The 9383-nt window shown below is 32.4% G+C and overlaps 1 protein-coding gene across 1 annotated transcript; it reads left to right on the forward strand.

Annotated features, from left to right (window-relative positions):
* Positions 1-379: 379 nt before the first annotated feature.
* On the forward strand, positions 380-9339 carry LOC134253883 (uncharacterized; the record flags this gene model as incomplete). Its single annotated transcript, XM_062736466.1, has 7 exons — positions 380-467; positions 3121-3221; positions 3454-3525; positions 3879-3962; positions 4774-4867; positions 5545-5686; positions 9267-9339. Coding segments are annotated over exons 1-7 (654 nt in total), but the record flags the coding sequence as incomplete, so codon positions are not given.
* Between the last annotated feature and the right edge of the window lie 44 nt (positions 9340-9383).

Below are 9383 nucleotides of genomic sequence, written 5' to 3' on the forward strand. Positions count from 1 at the left end.
TCAATCACGATTTCGCACAGAATTTATTATCGTTGATTTCAACGAATTAAAAGACCTACAACTTTACACCCATCTTGAAATATATAAATCCAAACACTGTTTATTTACTTAATAATGTTTTATCTACAGTTTTTCAGACAAACATAAACATTGATCTTAGGAAAATATTTCATATAATTTTATTTTTAAGTAGTTTGTTGTATGTTAATAATGTCAGAAATCTAGTTGCCATCTAAAAATTTCTAATTTAAATTCAAGGTCATTAACAGCAGAGCACATCGTTTCTCTGATCACTGGACCTTAGAAATGTACCCCGTATATAAACTTAATCAAATAAGCAAAGGCATTCTTGAAGTTTAGATAAAACACGTATGCAGATATGGACGTGTACTATAAATTATCTTTCATATTAGTGTCCTCTCTCTGTGTTGCAGGCGCCCTAACAACACGTAGGATATCACAAAAAGGTACAGTATTTCCCTTATTTTTCGAGAGTATTTTAAATCGCAAATGAGCTCTTGGACGAAAAATCGCGAGAATAATTGTTCGCGAATGGACGGTTGGTCGAAAGATTTTACATAGATTTCTGCAGCATAAAAATGAATGCAAGTAATTTTATTTCGCGTGTGGTGCTTCTCAAGAAATTATGCGATAATTAATTCCATGCATATACGAGGGCTGTTTGAAAATTATTTAGACATTTAGTATATTTTGCTGTCTAATGAACGTCTTTCGGTGAGAATTTGCATATACGTCTGACATACACTAAAAATTAAAAAGAGCAATAAATATTTTACAAACATAAAAAATTTTCTCCACAATGGTATTTAAATATATCAAAAGTAGGGGTACCAGTGTTAGTCGCGGAATCAGATATTGAACATATGTAACACCAAAAATCTAACTCTTAGTGGATCCATAATGAGAGCGAAAATAATTCAGTTTAAGTGTATAATTTTTCAGCTTTATTTCAAATTCTTGTTGTGCTACGTTGATAAAATTTATATCAGAAATATGGAGATCATAAAAAAAATAAGCGCGGTAAAGAAATCTGCTAACAACGATAAAATGGATTTTTACGTCAAGGGCGGAGCAGTCAGCATACCTAAGACTATGTGTAACGCAATGTAGAACTCTTTTCAAAACTAAACGACCTGCTAAAACAATAACAACGAGAAACAATAATGTGTTAGGGTGTGTTATTTCATTGGTATACATTTTTTTTTTACAATTAATTTAACCAGAGTAGAATTAAATGCTCTGGACGACCATGAATTATTAGGTACAGTATTGATATCGTTACGGTATTAAACCAGCGTTGCATAAATCGACATTGCATGATTCTAAGTCATCCTTTCTCACAATTAAAAATTTCTCTCGGGTAGCAACAGCATGCATTTTTAAAGAATAGTTTAAGAAAAGAGACTGTTTGATTTTTGTAACGTTCTATTTACTAATAACAAAAAGGGAAGAGTATTAAACGCTTCCCGATCGTTTCACATGCGAAAAAATCTACGGCTAACGTAAGTTTAATGACGTAGCGATGCAGATCCGGGTCGATAGACATATGCATATTAAGTACGAAACTTATCTAATTATCATAGGCATTAGAAATTTTGCATAAGTGTTTTAGTCGTTCTTTATAAGATGTTGATGAATTTTCATGAAATTATCTCCGTCCTTTCCGGAGTAAATGTAATTGTTTAAATAAATTTCAAAAAGCCCTCGTATTTAGAAATTTACAGCATTGTATTTAAAGGACAGGAAAAGGAATTGTACAACCACTGATATTCCAAAGTTTCATTAGTTTTACAAGAATGTTATTTTTTATATTTACAAAAGTATATATTTTACAGCTTTTATCATATTATTCTTCTAGATTGGTTAATATTCATCCAATGTTCCTTGTTTTATGTTTTATTTGTATCTGGTCACGGTAGCCTAGTGGTAGAGCGTTCGCTTCGTGAACGGGAGGCCCGGGTTCGATCCTCGTTCGCGGCGCCACGTCATACCTAAGACAAAATTAGAAATAGTGACTGTTCCTTCGCCAAGCGCTCGGCACTAGAAGTGAAAGTCACGGGTCTTTCGAATATGACATTAAAAACGTAGGTCCCGTGTCACGGATGAGTATAGATCTATATTTGAAGCCCTTCACCAGCATACGGTGGCGTCCCCATTCGAGTGACAAATTCTCGAGAGGGACGTTAAACAATATACAATCAATCCATCCTTCCGTAAAGATGCTGATAGACGTGTTAATATGATATTTTTTCCATTCAAGGTTGTGTGTGTTTTTTTATGCGTTTGAAATTGGCTTTCTCTCCCTCCCTCCTTTTTCATCTCAAAACATAAATTTTTTGTCAGTCTTTTAAATGCAAAGATGCAAGAAAATGCTGTCTAGTAAAAAAACATAAATATATAAAACAGTATATAAATAATATAATTTACAAGTGCATCCGAGTGAAAAAGCTAAGCCATGAAAACTATCTAATCGCACGATATCAAAAAAATATTTTTGTCACCAATTATGGAAAAAAAAATACCATTTAACGATGCATTAAAGTGCAGAATATTATCCGTATACTCTCAATGGTCAAGGGTTAGCGTATATGTGTTACTTCATCCTTGAGAGATTCTTTGATGTAAACATTTTCTTGGGTTGTTATTTTAAATGTGTCAGAAAACACATTATCATATCTGTATATCAAAGTATATTTTTGACAGGAAATGTTTCTTTTTAATCATTTTTAACATTTTAAGAGAGCTCGAGAATGTTATTAACTAGGGTATGTAATCGTTCTCATTTTTAATAAAACTGCGTTTTTATTTTTAATGGATACAACTAACGAATAAAAGTACACAAATCGTTTTCATATTGAATATAATTCTGAAAACTGGAATAAGTATTTCCAGTCGACTGACAATTACTGCCGTGTTTTTCTTGTCGGACAAACAGAAAAAACCAGATGATTCGGTGTAAATAAACGCACAACAATTTGGATTATAATTGTCAGTCATCATTTGACTTAATTTTCTACAAGAAAGGGGATCTGAATAAATTGTAAAGGTGCAAAATATGAGGTTCTTTTTTTATTCATTTCATTCTTTGATATGTTGCAGGTGACCTATTGAATGAAATAATTGATATTCTAAGAGGATATCAAAATCAACAATCTTTGAAGTCAACTGGATATGTACCGTCAAAGGTAGTAGAAGCAAAGGTAAGAGAAGGTGGTATGAAATAACTCCATCATTTGATTTTTTTTAAAGTACAAAATAAAAAGTGAACATGACATATGGATTTATAATTTCATTGTTACTTTCAGCAACAAATTTAAAGACTTAAAAATTTAAAAACAATTTCTTTTCAAAAAGTCAATTACATAAAATCTTATATTTCTATACCGATCATTGATAATTTTTCAAAAGAGGTCTGGTATTTTAAAATTCCAGGGGAAAGTTTGTTCGGAGAACGAAGAAGAAGCCGAGAGACAAACGGTTCATATTGATGGACATAACGAAAAAGTAAGCAAGAAGATATGATACAACATATACATTCCACGAAAATGTTTCTAGTATCAAGGTACAATGTAATCCTTTGAACATAATCCGCATGAAGTTATCAAACGACAATCCCTGGAAAACCCAGAGTAGTGATCAGGTGCTTTTGGGAAGTAAAACTCCCTTACAGACCGGTCATTATTATTTCGACGGCGATTGCGGATAACAAGTTAAATATTAGATGAGTACTTCAAAGCGTAACAGACGGACGGACAGACGGACGGACATAGCGATTTGTATATAACCTCCCTCTTTTCAAGCGGAGAGTATAATAATAGTTTGTCATAATACACACAAGATCAGTATTCTCTTTGAAGCCCGACGATTTATGCATCAACAAGAAGCAGAAGGAAGACGATGAAAGAGATCGAAGACCCCCACAGGTGTATGGAATCAGAAAGGTAAACATATAGTTTTTTTTTGTTCAAAGGCCGTTGCATGATTTTTTTTCCTGATGGAGACACCATTTGTCGTTAGAGAGCTGAAATTTCTTTGTCTGGACGTATGCTCGGCACTTAGAGTCATTGAAAACGGAACGATCTTTTTCGTGCCAGCACCTACTACGACAAAGAATACAAGTGTATATGGTCTCATCCAAGGACCGGTCTCCACGTCCCGCAGTTGGGATCGAACCTGCGATGTAAGGATCAACTACTTACCTGGCGACTCTAGAGCAGATTCTCTAACCACTTCTCCAAGCAAGAGACTGTGCTCTTTATGAATCAACTCAATTTCTTTTTCGAATAATGATTTTTCTTTAAAAAAAAGAGGTATGAACTTAAACCGCCAGACAACTATATACTTGATGGACTGGGCAACATGTTTAGCACTGGTATTTGTTGCTAAGCGAAAATCCATTTGATATACAAAGCTTTTCTGATAAGTAATATTTCTTGACTATTGCTTTCTTTATTAACAGATATGTTGAAAAATAGTGCTTTTAAGAAGCAAAATAAAAAAATTCATTAGTTTCTGTTTAGCTATACTTCATGAAGAGTAAATCTTTTGGAAGATTTGCCTTCCTAATGATTTCCAGAATTAACATTAGAGAGATCTTAAAAAGGAATTCAAACACAGTATTTCATTTAAATAAACATGATAAAATCAATCATTTAATGTGCTTCATTGAACACAAATCTTATTCTCTGCCTTTTATCTACTATTTACATATTACACTAACAAGCTAAAATTGTTTATTTACTATTTTATCAGGTTGCAGCACATGAGAAAAGAAATTTCGGAATCTCAAGGAATCCTTTGTGGAAAAACAATATCATTCCATATGATATTGATACGAAATCGTTTGGTAAAGATGTTTTTATATTATACACTGAAAATACTGTAGAATCCTTATTGTTCGTGTTGAGACTATATATATACTCAAGATCCGTTCCTGACGATCAGGAGCACATTACAAGATCCTTAAGATCAGGAGTCAATACACAGGTCATTACGATCAGCAGGGGGTTAATTAAGAAGGGGCGATTTATATACAGATAAGATTTGTAGCATAAGTGTAGATGATAATGTGTTAACAATTATGTTCATGGATTTATTTGTCCTTATCCACGAAGTATTTTAATTTATTGATTCCTTGAACCATTCTATTCAAGAGTTACCGACGAAATTATGTCCCCACAAACAGAATAAATTAACATTAACCCCCACGATAAAATGATTCCACAGTATAAAATGTTCTGTATGAACATTCAAAATAACATATAGATGAACCTTTTAAAACAGTCACATGACAATCACGTGATGCCCGTTATGCCTTTGTTAATTATTTCTATTAATAAAAAAAACCTCCTTAGCTCTTCAAGCTTTTTGAATAGAAAATGGGGTTAAATGGCAATTTTTTCTTCAGTAAATGTGACTTTACAAGTGATTTATTGCCTTGTATGTTTTTAATCGACCAAGAACAATAACTAGTTTGCCTGCAGGCCATTTTTGTTCTCAGACGTTTATTTTATTTCTTTTAAGGTCCTAGGTTAAGCAAGGCTGTCGATATCATCCAGAAAACAGCTTATAATATCTCTCAAACTACATGTGTGAAATGGAGACTCAAGACAAATGAGGATAAATATTTCATCAAATTTATTGGATATAAATATAAAGATGACGGGTATGATATTTCGTTTTGTTCATCACCGGAATTCTTCTTTTTTACTTATTTAATGAATACAATGCAAGAGAAAGTATGAATATAGTATTTTAAGATATGCACGTCGTATTATACATATCACTTTTTTAAACAAATACACATAAGTCATATATCTTAGAAATGAACGAAAAATTGATTGACTGTTTTTGTATGATCTGCACATGAACAATTTGTAAAACAAGGTAAATTGTTGACAAAAATGTTGATGAATCAAGAATATCAGCAATCTTGATAAAGGTAATATTTTCGTTAGTTCTGTGGTCGATACAATGACATTTTCACCAAATACAATCTAGAATTGAGTCAAATGTTGACGAACATCCTCAATACTAATTCTTAGTTCATTAGTTATAAACAGATTTTTTCTGTTATTTCTTGATCATTACTATGAGCACGGGGCGGTCGTCACCGGTCGGCAAGGGATTCCTACCCCACATACAGTCCCTGAAACGTTCTACTTTCCCACCTGAACGGTGAACGAACGCTGAACGAACGGTGAACGAACGCAGAGCGAACGGTGGGTGAACGATGTGCGAACGCTGAACGCAACTTGGTGAACGATGTGTGAACGGTGAGTCAACGCAGAACGCGAACGGAGCGCGAACGCGAGCGCAAAGTGAATGGTGAACGAACGGTGAACGCAAGATAAAACGCTTTATTCGGAATGCCTGCGATGTTTTCCTTGGATTGAGATTATTCTATTATTCTTTAATTCTAATTTCAGGTGCTTAGATATAAATAAACAATAGATAGATAGATAAATAAATAAATAAATAAATAAATAAATAAATAATAAAAACATTTTTTGTTCTGTACATATATGTACCTATGTTTCAAATCGATATTTTTTAACACGATTTTATTTGCCGTAAAACATGTGTATTTGTTTCCGAACGCGTGTAGATTAAATATAAAATTAATCTATTTATATAGTAGATATGCTTATTCTTTTCACTAATAAAATAATGTGGACTTCTGACGATAAAACTACTACTTATAGAATGAATTTATTACATTGTACGCGGTTGAAACAACCATACCTGTATTTCCGTGCCAAAGCGATTCTGAGTAAAACAACGGATTTTTTTTTTAAATTGACAATTATCTGTTGACATTGACTGTTATCGTACTGCATAAAATCTCTCGTTTTATTTATTCTAATGCAAAATATTCTATATTATTGTGCCTTTTGTATTCTTTTATGACGATTATTTTAGCTAACTTCTTCATGTATCTGTAAACATTTCCCGGCCGTGATTATACTCGGTCAAGATGTTGGAAATAGGCATTCAAATTATTTGTAATGGATTAAATTTTCAAAACTAAATAAGTATTAAATGTGCTGTCATAGTTTTTATTGAACAGAGAGAGAGAGAGAGAGAGAGATAACTCCCTCAATTCTCAGATATCTGTTGTATCAAATAAAAATTCTTATTATTTTTCCTAAATATTCCAAGTATTAAAGGTAATTTTTTATTTTAGATTAACAAATCCATTTGACAGTAATATTTTCCATCATCAAGTTCACACAGTGCACAGGAAGTCCGTGCTAGTAGCGTGTTTGTCCTGTCAATCAAAATAATTCGACACAGTGGAGGTGTGGAAATCGCGTTTCAACGAACATGCTGAAGGCAAAGAGTCACTTAGTATTCCAAGAAGTTTTAATATTTTTTCCTATCATTTCTAGATCTGATTTTTGCATTCCTGCAGAAAAAAAAATAAATAATTGGAATATATACTTGGAAGGATTAAGTTTTAAAGTGAATTTATAACATATTCCCTGATAATTTAAAATACTACTGTCGGCACAAGTTTATTCTAAAATACTATTGTTTAATGACTGTTTGATGTTGGTTTTAAGACTGATTTTCTTGTGTTACAATACAAATTAAATATTAATTAAAATTTACTGAAAAAACTTAATAAGAATTTTATTTCGGGAGAAAAGGCACTGGGGGGGGTCTTAATTATACTGAATGGCAAACATATATTTAAACATATGTTTAGGTACGGTGAAGGAAGGAATTTTCCTTCTCTAATAATAGACTATTTTAAACAGTTGGTCTTTTCTATAATTTAAAACCACACCATCAATTTAATTAGCTCTAAAGATATTAAATTAACTGAATATTTGTATTACTGTTCATAATTCTCAAACCTAGAAATATATATATTTTTTTATGTATTCTTGTCCTGTAAAAGACTTAGATTAATTATTATTCACCCATTGTTAATTTGTCCTCTTTAAAATTACAACAAATTGATGCCGTGCGTGAAGCATTTGTACATTGTCCTTTTCTAAAGTTAATATTTTAGCATCGTTCTACATACATGTAGGTACTTAATGTATTATTTTCCAGGGAAATTTCATGACATAAGTAACAGCTGAGTTATAATAATAGAAATATATATATCATATATAATTTTTGCAATGAAATAATTATTCTTCAAACACGATATCTAAGTTATTTAATTAAAAAAAACATGTAAATCCTTACCATCAAAAAGATAAGTCCTTTCACTTCGGAGTTCCGAATGACAATGAAGACTGAACGAGAAGTGAACGGTGAACGCAAGGTGAATGCAAATTAACTGAACGAAGAGCGAACGGTGAACGTTTTGTGAATGGTGAACGCGAGCGCACGGTGAACGGTGAACGCAATACTGTGAACGAAGAGAGCGAACGAGGTACATGTTTGCTCTGCTCATATTTTGTATGCATTTTCCGCCTTTTTATCTTGAGTACTGCTCCTTATATCCTTATGTTTCTTTTATGAATAAGGTTTTTAAAGACATGAAGGTCATATTGTAAATATCACTTTGTTAATCAAATGCAAATGTATATCTTAGAAATGTACGAAATAATGAATTGAGTGTTTGCTGTTTATCACTTATTTTAGAATTTTCTAGAATTTTACGTAGTGACTGTTCATAGCTTCAATTAAAGGTTTATTTGACACTCAAGGTCATTACCAGCACTTACACGTGTTTATTAAGACTATTGTGCAGTGAGGCTCTTCATTGCGCCGATGCCTACCTGTACTTTAAAACCTGTGGTACTGGGTTTTGACGTAGCTTGGTGACTTGCAATCAAATCAGGGCCGCAAAGCAAATATTTTACAAATATTGCAGAAAAGTTCATGTTGCAATCAGTAAAGGATAGAGTGTATTAATCATTTTAATACAGACAAATAAAAATAGTTGTCATTCTTTTACATCTCATATTATTGGGAATATTATATATTTATGGTTCAGAACCATCTCGTTAATACAATTTTAATTTTAAGACAATTTATTTTGAAGTACATATAAAATTTGATGAAGAGTAGACAAACTCAAGTCGAGGAAACAAATTAAATTTTTCACATTTTCTTTGAAACATCAATTTAAGCTAAAAATATAAGTATAGTATTTAAAACACTTTTTTGATTTATTGAATCAGCTTTTGGGGTGGACTAGGGCCCCTACTACGACCTCCCTGTCCCCAATCATTCTCAAGATGGCTGGATCCGCAATTCTAAACATATACCTTCTTCTACAGATGCTGGTCATATGTTGGAAATCAGAGCTATGAAGGGGGACAAGAGCTACTACTTAGCGAGGAATGTCTAGATGTAAGTTTCAGTTCATAGATTGATCTTGGTTGTTTCTTTGCCTA

The sequence above is a fragment of the Saccostrea cucullata genome, unplaced genomic scaffold (genome assembly GCF_032062105.1).
Source record: "Saccostrea cucullata isolate Sc308-1 unplaced genomic scaffold, CSIRO_AGI_Scuc_v1 ctg18726, whole genome shotgun sequence".
NCBI classification, from domain to species: Eukaryota; Metazoa; Mollusca; class Bivalvia; order Ostreida; family Ostreidae; genus Saccostrea; species Saccostrea cuccullata.